This window comes from Copadichromis virginalis, linkage group LG15 (assembly GCF_057382275.1).
Source record: "Copadichromis virginalis isolate Kocher_CV1m ecotype Utaka linkage group LG15, C_Virginalis_male_GT1.1, whole genome shotgun sequence".
NCBI classification, from domain to species: Eukaryota; Metazoa; Chordata; class Actinopteri; order Cichliformes; family Cichlidae; genus Copadichromis; species Copadichromis virginalis.
The window spans coordinates 34,813,500-34,831,309 of NC_140632.1; the positions used below are offsets into that span (position 1 = coordinate 34,813,500).

The 17,810-nt window shown below is 42.0% G+C and overlaps 3 protein-coding genes across 5 annotated transcripts in view; 1 reads left to right on the plus strand and 2 right to left on the minus strand.

Moving 5' to 3' along the window:
- Positions 1 to 9,450, minus strand: r3hdm4 (R3H domain containing 4). Of its 2 annotated transcripts, XM_085433106.1 has the most exons (8): positions 9,259 to 9,448; positions 7,976 to 8,133; positions 7,556 to 7,677; positions 7,155 to 7,272; positions 7,003 to 7,088; positions 5,279 to 5,364; positions 4,726 to 4,781; positions 1 to 1,795 (listed from the first exon to the last, which is right to left on the minus strand). In XM_085433106.1, the coding sequence occupies exons 1-8, from the start codon at positions 9,297 to 9,299 to the stop codon at positions 1,692 to 1,694; spliced, it is 771 nt and encodes a 256-aa protein (XP_085289232.1). In that variant the 5' UTR covers positions 9,300 to 9,448; the 3' UTR covers positions 1 to 1,691. The 2 variants fall into 2 exon arrangements, with proteins under 2 accessions (XP_085289232.1, XP_085289233.1); XM_085433107.1 differs by lacking the exon at positions 4,726 to 4,781 and having other exon boundaries at positions 1,693 to 1,795; positions 9,259 to 9,450.
- A 26-nt stretch (positions 9,451 to 9,476) lies between these two features.
- On the plus strand, positions 9,477 to 13,354 carry LOC146692863 (uncharacterized). 2 transcript variants are annotated; one of them, XR_014915302.1, is made up of 4 exons: positions 9,477 to 10,886; positions 11,273 to 11,469; positions 11,706 to 12,117; positions 12,493 to 12,556. XR_014915302.1 is itself a non-coding variant. In XM_085433104.1 (3 exons), the coding sequence occupies exons 1-3, from the start codon at positions 10,263 to 10,265 to the stop codon at positions 12,635 to 12,637; spliced, it is 966 nt and encodes a 321-aa protein (XP_085289230.1). In that variant the 5' UTR covers positions 9,477 to 10,262; the 3' UTR covers positions 12,638 to 13,354. The 2 variants fall into 2 exon arrangements, 1 of the variants encoding a protein (XP_085289230.1); XM_085433104.1 differs by lacking the exon at positions 11,706 to 12,117 and having other exon boundaries at positions 12,493 to 13,354.
- Positions 12,653 to 17,810, minus strand: part of abca7 (ATP-binding cassette, sub-family A (ABC1), member 7) — a 29,497-nt gene continuing 24,339 nt past the window's right edge. The window contains exons 43-49 of the mRNA XM_085433108.1: positions 17,541 to 17,647; positions 17,305 to 17,446; positions 16,991 to 17,125; positions 16,764 to 16,867; positions 16,577 to 16,669; positions 15,988 to 16,237; positions 12,653 to 15,723 (exon numbers count right to left, since the gene is read on the minus strand). Of these exons, the coding sequence (XP_085289234.1) occupies positions 15,265 to 15,723; positions 15,988 to 16,237; positions 16,577 to 16,669; positions 16,764 to 16,867; positions 16,991 to 17,125; positions 17,305 to 17,446; positions 17,541 to 17,647 (1,290 nt within the window). The 3' untranslated portion in view covers positions 12,653 to 15,264. The remainder of the gene's footprint in view (positions 15,724 to 15,987; positions 16,238 to 16,576; positions 16,670 to 16,763; positions 16,868 to 16,990; positions 17,126 to 17,304; positions 17,447 to 17,540; positions 17,648 to 17,810) is intronic.

Here is a 17,810-nt window from a genome sequence, read left to right on the forward strand (position 1 = left end):
AACACTTTAACTTCCATTTATTTAAAGCACTCACACAGATTTTGTTTTCAGCATTCTGACGATAATAAAATGAGAAAATGGAAAAAAAAAACTTAAATCATTTAATAGTTGCAGCGATACTTATAAATATGCACACATACACAAAGATTTTTCAGTTTATTGTATAAAGCTCTCAAACTTTTTGGGCATTTTCAATTCAAATGTTGGCACAAGTCAATTAAATGTAACATGATTGGCACAATTATGTGTACATGTAATGGAAAATTTGACATGGCCCCGAGGTGAACATTATTCAAAAACAGGCTGGGCTCTACACAGTACACAGAAATGAGCACTACATGACATTCAGAGTGACAAGTCAAAAGCCTGAGAAGTTGGATTTTCACACGCACACTTTGGTTGTTGACAAAATGCACCAACAGGTCAAGTTTTGTTACTCTGCTGCCGTCATTATAAAAAGAAAACAGAAATAAAGTCTCTTTTTCCTTAAATAACCTGGATACACGTTTCCAAAACCCAAGTACAGTACAAAGTAGAAAATTGTACAGAGAAAACATAGAAACTGTGTTCATAAGGCAGAAGTATTTTCCAGGGATGCAAATACTGAGATTTAACATACCTGAGAGTCAAAGCTCAGCAGGTTTTATCCCCCATTTACTGTAGGTACAGTATACATTGAATCTGTGTTAGCAGTTAAAAGCTGTGTGTTCATGTAAACCGAGAGAGCACTCTGTACGTTGATGCACCAAAACATAGAATAATATAGTTTCTTATCCTAAATGTTGGCTATTACTGACATAACACTGACAGTGTGCAGTGACAGCAGCAGTCTGTCAGCATCTATGCTCGATCTGCTGCACATGCAGAAAACTGAACCTAATGCCCACATGGCACACACATGCACTGGAAGCAGAACTCATAAAGCCGCTACTCAGCTGTCACAAAAGATGCCTCTGATTGAACTGTAAGGGTTTCTCAGACCCACCTCAAAGCCTCAATCTGCCTCTAAATAATACACACAATAGAAAGAGAGTAACTATAATTTGCAAGTAGCAATGAAAGAGGTGTTCTTTCTTGTGAGTAATAAAGAGATTAAAATTCATGCTTCATGCAGGCTACTGTTTCAGGCGGTGATGCATTTCATTTAAGAACGGTCCTAAAACCTTCACACACACAGCGCTGCAGACTACTCACAGACCTTACACAGTATGCTTTCTATTTCAGGACTTACTGCTGTAATTTACTGTGCCTGTTTTGTCAAGTGTTAAGTCCACTGTTAGTAAAATTCAGCAGCTGGATTTCCTGTGCTGCTTGTACACACACTGTGGGGTAGAAAATGTAACGGTGTGACAGGAGAGGTCAAGTTACCAACCTCAAACAGGTATCAGTTTGTAAGCCTCAGATGCGACTTTGTGTTCAGACCCTGCTTTGCTGAGCTGTATACTCACTACATATTACCCAACCAACAGTTTAACATTCAACTTTAAGCACGAACTAACCTAGCTAACGCTCCAGTGATCGATTCTGTTGCGTTTTTGGATCTAGTTTATGGAAAATTGACAGAGAGAAAGAGAAGCAGACATTTGAGCTGGGTGGTTATTACAAACAACGTGTGAAGACTGCACATCATATCTACATTTCAGAGCTCCTGTCTGCAGCAGGAAGAACCAGAAACGGGCGTGGTCCTGTCCTCAACTCATCTGCTCCAGGTAGGCAGACAGCAGGAGTCCAGGAGGCAGGAACTCTTCTTGCTTGTTCACCACTTCAGTCTGACGTAAGCCATTGTAGTCGCTGCCTGGAGGCCCAACAAGCGAGAAATAGATTTTGATCACTGTGATGTGATTGAAACAAACTAAACTGGCTTAGCAGGCGCAGCCAGGATTGGATAAGTACGATTATGTAAAGACAGAAGCATTTATAATGATAACAACTCAAAATCTTCCAATTTTAATGAGATGAAAAGATGATACATGCCAGTAAGTTTTGGGGGTTTTTTTTGTAAAAAATACATTGCATTAGGGCTGCTCAATTAATCGAATTTTAATCTCGATTACGATCTGGGCTTTCAATGATCATTAAAAATGACTGAGCCGATTATTAGCACCTCCCTCGTGCTTTACTCTCGCGCTGCTCCGTGTGGCAAATCGAGCGCACCTCTCTGCATTTCGAACACGCGTCACAACAATTAAGAGGACCCGAGGGAAGCTCGGAAAGCTAAGCAGAAGTTATTTGGAGAGGAGAGTGACTGCTGTTGGTTGAAAAGAGAGGTAAAAAAAAAAAACTTCAGTGGTGTGGAAACATTATGGGTTCGTGGAGTCAGACGTGGATCAAGTAGACATAGTGTGTAAACTTTGCTACGGTGTCGTAGCTGCACCACAGAGCAACACTGCAAAGTTCACTAAACATAGATGTTTACATTTTTCATTTATTTCTTTTGTGTATATATATATACACATATATTTAAACACATCAAAGTAATTGCTTAAAGGAGCTTCTTCGACATCTGTAAGAGTTCTAAACAAATGTCTGTCCTCCTCCAGAAAATCTTATGTATGCAAACACGCGTTGCAACTTCATATCTTGTGCGCGTTTTTTTTTTTTTATTTTGACAGCGAATGCGCACCAGCGGACCACTTATGTGCAGCCCCGGTTATATAGCTCGTCATATTGCAGCCACAGAAATTATTTTGTCCATGAAACCATAAAGCTGCACTTTCTTTTCGCCTTATAGTCTGATTTGTCATAACTTTTCCATTTTGTGGTAAGCTTTTCTTTGGCTGTCACTTCTTCACCCTGACCTGTCTTATTTGGCTCAGCAGAACTAAAATATATATCATCCTGCTTTTACACACACACACACACACACACACACACACACACATATAACGGTCAGCGATTCTCTGCGCGATCAACCTCTCACATGTTTAAGCTGCGGGAGATTTCACTTGTCATGTTTGCATAGTAAGCTAACGATTGATAAGACGATGTCAGAGGAATTGGTGCACAAATTATCATCACTCACAGATCAGTGCTGTCGCTCTCTATACACAGTTCGCGCGATTGCAAAGTGAAAGCAAAAAACAAGCGCAAATTCAAACGCGACTTCAATATGTCACATATTGACAGTGGCTCACCGATGCCAATTACATAATTACCCAGCTACATTTCCGAAAGAATGCAAAAGCATTGACATATATTTTTCCTTCCTACAATAGCCCGATGGGCAGGGCAGAGATAGATTTTGGTAGCCTGACTGGAAAAATCGCTAGCCCCGGCACGTCGGGCTAGCGATTTTGCGAGCCCTGTATCTGATTGAGGAATCACTCATCTTTGGAAAAGAGAGTTTATTACAGAGAAATGGCTCTTTCCAAAATAAAAGTTATACTATCCGCTTTTTCTGGGCTATATTCTCAGCAGCATATTGTAGCGGGTCAGGGCTGTTCGGGGTTCTGTTTGTACAGTTATGTTTTGTTTATGTTGCCATAGTGACGGATGATGACCTCTCGCTGCGACGGTGTGTCCTTCCGGGGTCAGAGGGCGCCCTGTGTGTTGTTGTTGCTGTGCGGTTGCCGCGCTGAGCAGTTAGCTAGCGGCAGTGTTCTTCTGCAGATGTCAATAAACGGCTGTGCTCCCTGGCTAGCTCACGGGAAGCAAGACTAAACGACACCTCCGTCTCCACCTTGTCTGAGCTCGCCACAATATTAAACATATCAGGTCCCCATAAGGAGAATCATGTGCTAACGGCTGTCTAAATGACTCGAGTAAAGTTTGTAGCATGCATGCTTGTTGTTTTTGTCTGCTTCCACTTGTCTTTGCACTAGGATGATGTCGGCGTAAACGCGCAGTCATATTCGTTGTGTTCCCACTAGTGCTGTCAGCGTTAATCTCGTTGAAATGACCTTAACGCCACCTTAACGGCAAATCTCCGTTAACGAGCTACCCCTGATCGCCCCGTGCCTGGGGCTAGACGGCCAACACGTTAACGAGCTAACTGCGCTAACACACTAGCTCCCACCCATGTAATTGAGCATTGCGTGGCACATCCAACATACTGTTTTACTTTAGTCCATGACGCGCTTACCTTCAGGGTCATACGTCACATGAAAACCAAAATAATTCCAAACGCCAGATCTGAATGAGGGTGGGGGAGGTTCAATTTGCCATGTTGCAAGGAGAGCTTAACTTCTGTCTCGCTAGCTTGCCCTGCGCTCTTCCTTCTGACGATGCTGTCTGTGTTGAGCATTCAGTGGATCTGCGCTCGACAGTGCAGCCTAGGCGGAGCAGTCGAGCGCAGATTCACTGAGCGCTCAACACAGACAGCATCGTCAGAAGGAAAGTTGATAAAATAAATTACAAATTTTGTATTGTTCGATACATATGCGTACCGAACCGAAAGCACTGTATCGAACGGTTCAATATCGATACGAGTATCGTTGCACCCCTAATAAATATATATATAAATACTGTTTGCTTTGTTGCAATCAGACAGAAATAAAATGAGTGAATGAGAAGCTCATAGGTTGACACAGGCGCTCAGCGACCTTACACAGTAATATAACGAGCTGAAATAACTAATCGGCTGAGTCGAACCTTTACTGCAAAGAGACACGCCACAGAAGAGTTGTGCTCATCGACACAGACAGACTCAGACTGCAACATGTTGGCAATCTACCATCCTAACTTTACCCTAGTGTGATTGAGCCATTATGCATTATTGCCACTCACTTGCAGAGACGAGGTCCATATACTGGCAGATGGCGTGAAGCAGCAGCCTCTCAAAGCTGATTGACGAACACAAACAACAGAAATGTGACAGTTATTAACCCACTTGATTCAAACTGACTACGTTTGTGTAGTGTACAAATTTCCCCGCACATCTCGACAAAGGGAGACTGTGTATTCACCACCGGCTGTAAGCTATTTTCTCCTGTTCCTGTCGCTATGGTGACAGACGATAAAGACTTGATGCAATCTAATACAGCAGGTTTACCTGCATGTTTTCAACCTGCATGTTTGTCAGAACAATCCAAACAGCAGCATTGTTGAGATGAGATTAATTAACACATTAATGAGGTGCCAAAGCAATGCACTGAGGATCACTAGGTTGTAATTTGCTCAGATTTTACTTGACAAATGACATTCCACTGAGCTCTCCAGACCACTTCCCACAGGTGTAATTCCACTGTCCATTATCAAAGTCTAACCAATTAAAGACTAAAGTGAATGAAAAGCTTTTGAAGAAGCACAGACACACCAACTGAAAGAAGAGGATTTCTACCTGCTGCTGAGGTTGATTGTGTAAACTGAGTGAGGTTGAGCGTTGAAGAAGCTCAGCAGGTTTTCCTCCAGAACTTCCAGCGTTCCCTGAGAGAAGCAGAAACCACAGATCTCACAAAATTCATAGTTTGTGTTTGGGAAAAATACTAAACTTCAGCAGGCGATCTCAGGGAGTCCTGCTCTCATGTCCCTGCGCATCATCTTTGTCCCTGATAATGATTAGGAGTATCTTATAATTTCTGATTTTCTTCAGTGTTTCATTGGGCACATTCATACAACAGAAGGCTAATGAACATCCTCTTTTTCACAAATTTCAAACATTATATAAAACATAAAAAAATAGGAAGATTAATCAATGAGGAAATAACTCTTGCAGCACGAAGCCACAAGCAGATGGGTCTATTAAGAGGACCTGCCAGTGGTGGTTAAGAGATAACTGGCTCTACATAAAACTAACATGAGTTGAACTTACTATCCGGTTGTTCAGTCTGACATCACTAGCCGTGTCTGGGTCTAAACTCCGCTGCAGGTCCATATATCAAACGATCACTATGGCATTACTGAGAGTTGAAAAACTGTCTAAAGTCTTTCATCTTTAATAAAATGATCAGCGTTCTGCTCTACCAGGTGTAACAATTGAGTTTAACATCCAGGCATCCATGAAAACGGAATTTATGACATTTAACGGAGGTAGAAGTTAGCAGGGAGTTAGCTCGCTAGCTTCTATCGAAATACAATATAGCATGTCCTGACTGCGGGGTTTTGGAAACAAATTAAAACGTACAGCTCTGTTATCACTTCCAACATAAATGAAGACAGAAAACTAAACAGCAGTGACGTTTGTAGGGTTACTGAAGTTTGGCTAGCTGGTATATAATGATGTGCTACGTGACCGCTAGCGACACAGCTATGTTAGCATAATATAAACAAGCTAACTTTTTTTCCACTCGATAAAAGTTAACGTGAGTTTTCTCGGTGGTCAGGAACAAATGTAATCGCATGGCAGGATGCTGTAAAAGGACCAAACTTCAGCCAGGAGAACAACTGAGATAATCCATCCACAATACGAGGTTAGTCATTCATATACTGCTGCATGGGCTGGGCTGTAGCTACATCCTAAGGTTTTAAAAACTGAGCTTAAATAAATAATTAGCGGTAATAAAAGCCGAGGGAGGTCAACAGTGATCACTGACTGTTTTAGGAGCTTTTTGAGATTAAATAGAAGAAAATACAAAACATTAAACATGTTAACAACACAAAAGCCATATTAAACACAGACTACTTTAGGCCCGGAAGTAGGATTCGTTGCGTCATCACTGAACAACCGGATTGGGGCTGGGCGATATGGCCTAAAAATCCATATCACGGTATAATTTGAAGCATGTGCGGTAATGATATATATCACGATATATTATTTTCTTCTGTATAACGTATTTTACACACTATAGGGCACACTTAAAATCCTTTAATTTTCTCAAAAATCGACAGTGTGCCATATGTATGAATTCTGGTTGTGCTTACTGACCAAAACAGGCGCAGCTTGTTGACACCAACAAAATGTGCTATCGCGGTAGAGCGGTATAGTCAAAATCTCTACCGTTGGCCAAATTAATATACCGTTTATACCGCCCACCCCTACTTACTATAAAGACAACGACTTCAAATACATGAGTGATGCAATCACTGACCAAACAGTGAGAGATTTGAAGCAGAGAAGACACTCACCATGGGGATTTGTTTCCGCCTCAGAGTTGCTCGCAACCTGCGATCAATTCTCTGGAAGCAGTCCTGAGCAGTGAAGGCAGGATTTACTGCAGAGAGAGACGACAAAGTCAGACAAACAGCTTCACTTTAAAGGCTCAAAGGGTGAGACTTACCATTCCTCTGGTCTTTGAGGAGCTGGTTGGTGTTTTTCTTCTTGGCCTCCTCCAGCTCCAACAGAGAGAGCAGCCTCTCCTGCTCCTCACCAGAGCAATTCATGAAGTCGTTCCACGGCTAAAACAACAACAAGACAAGAAATGACATTAGTCAGCGTTCCTGATCTTTCTAGGTGGTCTTCAAAACCCTGTGCCCTGTGAGACCTCGCACAAGCCAAACCACACAGTTTACATTTCTTTGGACACACAAACACGGTTTTTGAGCGGCAGTTTCCTGTGGGACCTCTCAGGTAAATATTTGCGCACACAGTACATAAAATTTGAGAACATGACACGGTGAAATTATAAATCTTTTCTTAAGCCGTTCGCACTTTTGCAACAAATGCCACTAATTTGTGTACCTCTACATAGTTTCCATTGGTGCAGACTTCATAGAAGATGGATGGGATGGCTGGGTTGCTGCAAACCTCCAGATCGTCTTTGGAGCACTCATCTTTCTCAAGGAGATTAGCAAGGTAGCGTGCTAATTTTCAAAGGAGAAGATTAGAGAGAGATAAATGAGCAAAGCAATGACAGGTTTATGACTTTATAACTAATGTAAACGTTTTTCTCATCCTCTAAGGTATTGAAGCCACTAACGTCAGAATTCTTTGTAAAAATGTTGCCCAGCAGCCTCGGGAGCCTCAAATACATCCTATAAAACATTTTGAACTTGCACACAGAGACTCTTCCCCAAAGTAATCCTTTCAATGCTTTCCCAGCATTGCTCAGCCTGCAGTCTCTGACGCCGTTCTTTTAATTTACGTAAAATGAGAGCTTACTGTTCTCCTGTCGGCGGAGGCTCTTCTTGCCTTTGGCCCTGGGTGTGAGGTCAGAGTTGCGGATGGCTTGGTTGATATAGAACTGTTTCTTTTTGGTGGGTGACACTCGCTTGGCAGGAGAGCTAGGCAATGAGGTGCATTTACGCTCCTCTACCAGGCTGGAAAAACAGAGCACAGTGGATCAGTTTAGTGAGTTTGAGTTGATATATCTTTCAGAAGAATTTCCAGCTTCCAATCTCAAAATCTGATTGAGTTGTTGGAATTTCAAGGGAATCAAGTCAGCTTACTTGTTCCTCAAGCTGCTTTATTTAAACCTATTCAAATGCTCAGATGTGAAAGTAAAAGCAAGGTGTACCCTGTAACAGGCCCGGTTCACAGAAGCCCTTAGCAGGATAAACACATATAACTGACTATTTACTTATTTATTGTGTTACAGCCTTTCCTGCACAACACCTGGTACAGGTGCACAATAATAATTTCACCCTGAAACGACATGTAATAACAGCTGTAGTAAAAATCTATTGAAATACGCATATTTACATGGATGGCCATGTAATCACCTTATCTGAGGAATAACTAAGATGAAAGCATATAGATGACATTTATCCTACTAAAACTGAAAATACACCCATGAAAGCTGCAGATTTTTCCCTCCTCTGGTTTCTCTGTGTAACTGGGTCAGAACAGAGCAGAGCATCCCACAGCAGCTTCAGATGTAGGTCAGTGGGTGTCTGTGTGGACCGCCTCTGCTGGAGCTTCTTCCTGTGAGCTCAGTTGTCAACATGCTGATGCCATTTTTAGCCTGAGCTCTGCAGGTTATTAGCAACATAATATGATGTAATCTGTAATCTTAGGTTCGCCCATTCTCTCCCTCTGGCATCCAAACCTTAGTTTAATAAGTAAGACCTAACGAAACATGTTTCAATGCAACCTTAAAAACGCGTATTAGTTATTATGGTCGGTGTTGCGATTTCTGGCTTAAAACAGGATTTTGAACATTAGAACCGCCTCTCACCTTTAGACTCCGCTACAGGAAGGCTAGTTAGGTGCTAAAAGGCTCACAAGGACAAGTGTTAAAATTGCCCTTTAACTCTTAAATAACCAAAACCAACTACAGAGTGTATTGAAATTTTTATGTGCAGGAAACGTTGCAATACAACTAATACAAGCAACGACTCCTGAAAATAAACCTAGCTATTTATGTTAATATGACTTATTTTACCGGCTAATAACTAGCCAGCCAGCTAACGAAACAGACTCGTATTTTTGTTTTTTTTACTCACATATAATCCTGTTCTTCATTGCTATTTGTCAAAACGACCATCTTATTCCAGAAAAAATAGGCGGAAAGATCCCACTGTCTGTATCTTTACAGATCGAGAACAAAGTAAATCAATACAGTTGACACAAGAAATATAAAAACCGGACAGATTATCAGGTGAGCAGCTAGCTGCTGACTGCTAGCTTGACAGTAGGCTGTTGTCTTTTCCACAAACAAAGAGAGGAAAACACAGAGAGCACTCACTCCGTCCATAGTTTGTAGTCTCACATGACTATAAATGAATACAATACATTTGGAGGACAAATTCTTCATAACACAAGACTTCAGGATGAATGATAAAACATGGACCATGAATTTGTTTGGAAACATTTTATTTTTGACTATTACTAAAACATTCGTTGATGCAATAGAGTGTAGAAATAAGCAAAATTTATCATTGTCCAGTGAGTATCTGTTTAAAACTGAAGCATTCACTTTAACCTAAAGGTTATAATTTTAAGTGCATATGATTCTTAACAAAGACATTTGAAAGCAGCTGAAAAAAAGCTTTCAGATTTATTTCTAAGAAAATGGTTTGATGTTGTTGTTGTTTTTAAACGTCTCCTTAGTGGGTCGTTTTGCATCTTTCTCATAGACGATCTTTGCTCCACCTCAGCAAACAAGAATTCCTGTCATAATTTCTGTAAGCGCCTCCATCATCTGTAAAACCCTCCATGTTGGAGAGCTTTGAGCTCAGGCATTATTCCTGCTTTGACTTTGGTTTCTTTCTTCTTAAAGTTCAGGTGACAGCAGTTTGTGTGCTCGTTACCATAACAGCAGATTTAATGGGCCAGCCACAGAGACCTCCAATTGTTCTCAGTATTTCCCACTGCTGCTGGAGAGAGAGGAGTTCAGCCTGACAGATCAGAGAGGGAAGTTTTTTATGCAATAAAGTTTTGTGGGATATGTCTGAATAATTTCATAGGAAGTGGTCAAAGGTGTTTTTATGTATATTTATTAAGTGAGATGGGGAAAGAGAACAACACAGTGATAGTAAAACTAGAACCAGGTTTCCCACTAAATATAGAAGCAAAGAAGCAATTTCCCAGGATGAGCACAGTGAAGTCAAAGAAGAGGATAAAGAAGATCACATCGGACAGCAGGTCCACCACAGATAAGGACGGGACTACATGTGAGATATCAGGGAACATAATGAGGCTTTGTGTCAACTTAATGCCGGTTTTAACCTTGGCTAAGGAGACTGAGCAGGAGGAGGAAGACGAGAAAGAAGAAAGCAACACCTCCATGAGTCGACAGGAAACAGAAACCAGCAGCAGAGACCCATCTGTCAGCAAACTAGTGGAACAGAAACAAAACGCAATTGACCTCCAGTCAGGATTAACCTCAGAGAGAACAACCAAAGCAAGACTCTCACTGACTTCTCCATTTCTGCCGCCGCCTATAAGCGAACCAAAACCATTTGATCAGAGCTCAGGCTGTCTCACTCCTCTGCCTGCCATCACTGTGCATCAACAAGCAACAACCAGCTCTGCAAAGCTTGGAGCAGAAGGCTTTGGAGGCAGTGGAGCAGTTACAGCGCAGGCTTCAGACATCAGGCCCTGGATAGACAATCCCCTGTTCTCCAAGAGTGTGAGTTAGTTTCAGATCCATTCACTGGGACATTTTCTGAACATAGTGGTTCCTGTCCTTGATGGAAGTGTATTAAACATTAAAGAGGCAGTCTACTGATTTAGCACAGGTGAAGGGTTGAGGGGGAGCACCTCAGAGCCTGTAGAAATAGTAGATGTTGAGCATCAGAAAAGAAACGCAGCATGTAGCAAGCTGGGACAATGTCTAAAAGAAGTTGGCAGCTTAAAGATTGGATTGTGGGAAATGTAGGCTTCCAGTCAGGGCTTATTTAGCATGAGCATATGCCTGTCTTTATATGGGACTGCACAGCATTTTTATCCTTTGTCCCTCCCGCCCCACAGCTTCAGAGATTGTCCCATATTTTGAGTTTGTTCTTTTCTGTGCAGAGATTGGCTGAGGTTCAGCTTCCTGACATCACCTTGTCCAGCCTGAATGCACTGCTGCAAACTGTCACATACAGACTGAGGAAGAAGAGGAGAGGGGCCGAGGAAGGACTATGGAGACAAGACCGGACTGATCAGCTCCTCGTGGCCTTTACAGATCAGAGCAGTGTCGGGCAGCAGGATGGGAAGCGGGGCAGCGTGTACGTTTGATGGATGTTACAGTTTCCATTAATCTTCAGGGACAGCAGTCTGTCCAGTTAGATAGCAGCAACAATAAGACAATAAGGGGATGTGTTTGTAGGGGATTTTCTCTAGTTTTTCCTCTACTTTATAATTTCATGTCCTTGTCACTAGTGGTAGCATGAGACAGTACCTACACATGTAGTCAAACTCCTTCAAGATGTGGTCAGAGGTTTTGCTGTCTCTCTCAATACAGTTTCAAGACTGAAGGAAATACCAGGAGATGGGCCTTCGCACAAGGAGAGCTGGACAGGGCAGTAGAAGGGCAGACTATTGTCTGAAGTGGGACAGCACTGCCACAGCCCCACAGAATGACCTCCAGTGGGCTGTTCACGGGCAGATTTTTCATCAAACTGCCAGAAATGCAGTCCACGGGGCCCTGATGTCCTGTTCTCACAGTCTAGCACCCTGCAGCTTGACTGGCCTTCATCAACGATATGCCTGCTCAGGCCATTACTGACCCACTGTAAACCCGGGACTGCTGGATGATGTTCCTTCAGGTCCCGCTGAAGGACATCAGGAGGTCACGGCATCCTCATGGAGTTGCTTTCATTTGTACCAAACCAGGAGGATTCACAGTGGTTTCTGCTTCCTAACTGGACACACTGGTATCCCTGAAGTTTAACTGATTCTGTGTCACACTGTGATGATCGAGCATTCCCTTAATTTTTTTTAAATATACTTTATTTACCCCAAGAAGTATGATGTCTTCTAAATGCTGATATTTATTTGTGTCGATTATTTCTTTAAGAAAATTATTTTTTTTATTGACTTCAGTAGTACGTAATCCACAGGAGCTGTTGACAGTCAGTGACACATAAAATCATGTCAGTTAGTTAAATTTAGTGTTAATACTCCAAGCTGAACTGAACAAATATTATCACAAGAGCAAGTTTTATGCAGGTTTCGTGTGTGTACACATAAATATCTACACCAAATAAACGGTAAAATTTGATTCTACATTTTTTTCTCCTTTAAAACAGACGAGCTGGAAAAGACAGATCACCTGGTGCCTGCAGGGTAAACAGACAGATGAGCCTTCCTCCACTTCATCCTGCACCCAAAGCGCCTCTCATCTTCCTCAGGATGGTGCAGCCAAACCACCTGACTGCTCAGACGCCGCAGTGACTCAACAACCACACATAACTTGCAGATATTTTTAATTTTTTCAGAACACCAGACATTCTTTTAAGCTACCATACTTCAAGGAAATAACGTACATCTTACAGCTGATATTCAAGTAGAACAGCATATTCATTCCAAAATGAGACATCCAGCTTACAGTTTCAGTTCTGCAGTATTTCAGGGCATTTTAGTATAATTGTTGATCTTTTATTAAACATTTTCTGCCTTTTTTCCAGAGTTAGACAGGAAATATAAGAGAGGGAGCTGGGAAATTACAGCACGCAGCTGTAGAAGCCTTTAAGGTTACACTACATGGACAAAAGTATTGGGAGTAAGTCTGTACTGTTGAATTAAAGCAGCTAGCATGCCGTCTGTCTTTACAAAGATTCCCGAAAGAATGTGCTGTTGGAGAGAGCTCACTGAAATTGAGCTTGGTGCAGTAACAGGACGCCACAGCCGCAGTTTGTGACATTTCTTCTCTCATAGATATCCCACAATCAGCTGTAAGTGGAGGAAGTGTTTGAGAATGACAGATGGTCAAACTCCAAACATGGCTTTGGTTTCCTTGGCTGCTCCACTACTTTTATCCATGTAGTGCACGTGTGCTAATCACTCACCCATCCAGCTGCCCCACATTGTTAAAAACAGGTTGCATTTTGGAATGAAATCCTTCTGATACGTCAGGTTTGTCTCATGCATGCATATATATATATATATATATATATATATATATATATATATATATATATATATATATATATATATATATATATATATATATATAAATAAAATGCCATTACAGTACGGTAACATTCAGCAGCCAGTGTGTCGTTTGTTAGAAAGAAACAAACACATAGTTCAGAATAAAAACAGTTGTTGACTGAAGGCAATGTTTTTGTCTCACTGATTGCTCTGTTTTGTTAAATATTACTTCTTTGATTGAACGTGGAATTTTTGGCATGTTTGACATGAATTTAACGTCTACAGTGACACCCGTGTATCTCATTTATCACGAGGTTTCCAGCTCTTTTAAGGAAAAGCAAGCAAAGTTAAGAACCCCCCCCCCCAATTCATAAATAATAAGATTAGTCTGCATAATAAAAATTTGGATAAATAAAAAAACATTCAGATAAAAGATATAATAAAGTTGTTTTTTACAAAACAATAAGAGGTAAATTCTCTCCTCAAAAGAGATACTGTATAGTCCTGAAACAACCCGCCACTCAAATGCCCTCTAACCTATAAAACCACCTTGAGAATTAACATAAAACATACAGTCTGAATATTTCAGTATTCAGACTGAAAGAATGCTTTTTGTAAAACAAAGATGAGGTTGTAATAGGTCTAATGACTGAATCCTGAGCTACACTGCTCACTGGTTTAGCAGCGACCCCTGCATAACATTCATTCAGGACAAATAAACCAATGAGGAGTGATGACACTGACACAGAAAGAGAAAACACAGTGTAAGACTAATCAACCCATATACAGCTGGTAAAATAAGTTCTGAACGTGTCGCCAATTTTTGAAGTAAATCTATTTCTAAAGGTGCTATCGGCATGAAATCGTCACCAGATGTCAGTAACAACCCATCCAATCCACACATGCAAATAAATCAAACCACAGATGATAATAAATCAAGTTAATAATAAATTAAGTGTAATAATGAGAAATGACACAGGGAAAAAGTAGATGCAAAAGGCAAAAGTCATGACATCAGCTGAAATCAGTCATTAGTAATTTGCCACTTAGTGCAAATGAATATCAGCTGGTTCAGTTCTAACTGATGGCCTATAAAATGTGTCTCATTACCAAGCTGTCATACAAGAAACATCTCATGATGGGTAAAACCAATGAGATCTGTCAAGACCTTCACATGCTTGTTGTTGCTAAACATACTGATGGGATTGTTACAGAAGAATTTTTAAACTACTGACGGTTCCAGTGAGCACTGTTGGGGCCATAATCGTGAAGTGGAAAGGACATAATTTCACCACAAACCAGTCACAACCAGTGGCTCTTTGCAAGACTCCAGACAGAGGAGCGAAAAGGATGATCAGAAGAGTTCTCCAAGATCTGCAAGAAGACCTGAAATCAGCAGGTACAATGTGGATGCACTCATCCATGATGGCCTATATGCATCCTTTTTTTTTAAACAAAGTATTAAATCAATTTCAGTAACTGTGTTCAGCACTTTTTCCCTGTGTAATTTCTCATTATAACACAAAACATAATTTGTGGACATCTATTGTTTGATATGGTATAGTTTTACTGTCATCTGGTGAGGATTTCAGCAGCACCTTTAGAAATATATTTACTCAGAAAACTGATGCTTTCTGTACTTATTTTACTCGCTGTGGAGGGTAAAGAGTTACAGATGAAAGAGCTGAGCAAGGCACCGAAGTCATTACCACAAAGGACCTTCGGTTGTTTCTTTTAAAGCTTCTACTCTGTTTTTCTCAGACAGTAACATTTCAGTCCACTTGTCCACTGGCGTTTTCTTACTGATGGACTTTAAAGTGCTCATTTTTTCATGTCCCTGTGAAGACTTTGCAGCATTCAAATGACATACAGAGGGGAAGATGAAGCTTTTGTTTGTCTTTGGTCCGCTCGTTTAGTGCCAGTCCGCTTCATAGCGTGCTCTCCTCTGAGTTGCCGCCGACTATAAAGAGAACCGAGGGATCTTTGCTGGAACTCTCTGCTCTGCGTTTCGACCCACGAGATTTGCCTGATTCTCCCTGAAGACCGCTGTTACTGCCGTCTGATTCAGTGCTGGCCCTGCGGCTCACCGTAGCCACCTCCCGGGCCATTTCCTCTGGATGTGGTAGTGCGCGCATTGCCACAGAGCCAGATTTGCCTTTGCTAGATTTTTCTTTTTTCGGCTTACCCGCCTTTGACTTGCTGTCAGATGATTTCCCAGGCAGGTGTGGACTTTTGCTTGGTTGAGGAGGAACGATTGGTGGTTGTGGTTTATTGACGGGAGGATTAACTCTGTGCTCGGGTGCGTTTGGCTGTGCTGTCCCGTTACTGACGACCACATCTGTGAGGCAGTCGTCATCAGTCTGATCCTTGGCAAAGTTGACAAACACCTACAAAAGGTAAGGGGCTTTAGTATCACTGAGACTTATTCTTTCTTTACTGACCCAAGTCTTGTTTAATTATGACCAAGCTTTAAAGTGGGATTTGGCAGATCGGGTATCGCAGCGCCACATGTGGAGAAAATCACTAAGAAAGAATCACTTGGCTCCACTTACATGGGATCATAGGCCATGAGACTTACACCACCCATTTTGCAGAAATAGTCATTTTCCAAAACACTAAAGAGGTTTTTAAACCTTCATCACAGCCCTCACCTGGTCCAGCGTGGTCTGTGAAATGGAGAAATCAACGATGCCCAGCTCCTCGTAGTTGTTTGCCAGCACGTCGAAGACTCGAGCGAGGCAGCAGGCGTGCGAAGGTAGCTGGTACTGCAGCACATTCTGGTGCCGCTCCTTCAGCTCAATACTAGGAAAACACTCCTTCATGTAGGTGCTGACGGGACACGAGTCGGGGTCCGATTTGGTGTCTGCCAAACGAAGGATGATGGTGTATCCATCACCAAACCTGAAAGACGGGAAGGAACGAAGCACGTGATTCACGACTGTTACATGAGAAGATAAACTTCTCTGATCCTGACCTCTTCACGAATTTGTTCACATTCTGTTTTGAAAGGGTCAAGGCTATTTTCAGTACTTTTTTTTTTTTTTTCAGTATTAAGTCAGAACTGGGGGTGAAATGCAAAACACTACAGGATGCACTTTCAGCCTGTCTAATGTAGACAACACACCAGACATTAAATCGGGGAGAAGTGCAGCGGCTCGTAGAGGTAAGTGGATATTGTTTAGCTGGTATCGGATCGTATGCCTATATTTGCTGTATCGCACAGCACTAGCGTTTGCTTACCTGTTCTTCAGGTGCTGCACAGACCCAAGACACCGAAACCTGCCGTTGACCATGATGGCCATCCTGGTGCAAAGTGCCTCGCACTCCTCCATGCTGACAATACAAACATTTAGAGACGGCAGTAAATATTTTGCCTTTACAATACAAAACTCCATCGGGAATGAAATAAAGCTGAACTGACTGGTACCTGTGTGAGGTTAGCACTACAGCTCTTCCCTCTTTGGTGACACTGAGAATGCAGTTCCACAAAAATCTTTTGGCTTTTGGGTCCATGCCAGTGGTAGGCTCATCCTGACAAAAGGTGGTGGGGGAGCATAGAGGAGATACGGAGTGAGATATAAGTTAGGAATATTTTAAGGATGAAGGTCATTCAATAATAACCGCATCATCTTTTCTATTAAGCTGAATCATCACCAGGAATATGACAGGTGGAGACCCGATGAGGGAGATGGCTGTGGAGAGCTTCCTCTTGTTGCCCCCGCTGTAGCCTCCAGCCTCCTGATCGGCATACTGAGTAAGCCCCAGCTTCTTCACACCCCACTGTGCCACCTAGAGAACAGCAGAGAAACTGCTGACTGTAGCCAAACTTGATACTTCACCTCTTGAAATAACATTTAAAAATGACAAAACCTAGATTTTTACAATGGCCACATATTTAGCTAAATAAAAACACCAACTCTTCAGCATATCTTCCTTCATAAAACTTTAGCTTGGGAATTTTACACCACCTTAGAGACGAACTCCTCTGGCACCCCCCGCAGGCGGGCGTACAGCTCCAGATGTTCCCGACCTGTGAGCAGGTCGCTGATGGCATCGAACTGTGGGCAGTAACCCATCAGCTGGTGGACCCGCTCCATTTCTGTCAGCACACTGAGAGCAGAGAAATAGCTGATGCAATATCTGTGGTTTGGTACAATAGTAGTTCTGTAGGGGCTGAAGTCACTGCAGCAGACACGCTTTGTACCTGTGCTGGCTGAGGAAAGCCTCTCCATGAGTGACAGGTGTATCTCCAGTTAGCATCCGAAATGTTGACGTCTTCCCAGCTCCGTTGACCCCAAGCAGCCCAAAACACTGGACGGCAGAGACATAAGAGCAGTATGCTACTACAAACATCTCTATTTATATACACACAGCTCAGTTATTAAGTCATAAGATAACAGAAGCTTTTACTAGCAGAAGCAACTATAGAAAAAGTAGGTCCATTGCTAGTAACGATGGTATTTTTAGATACTGC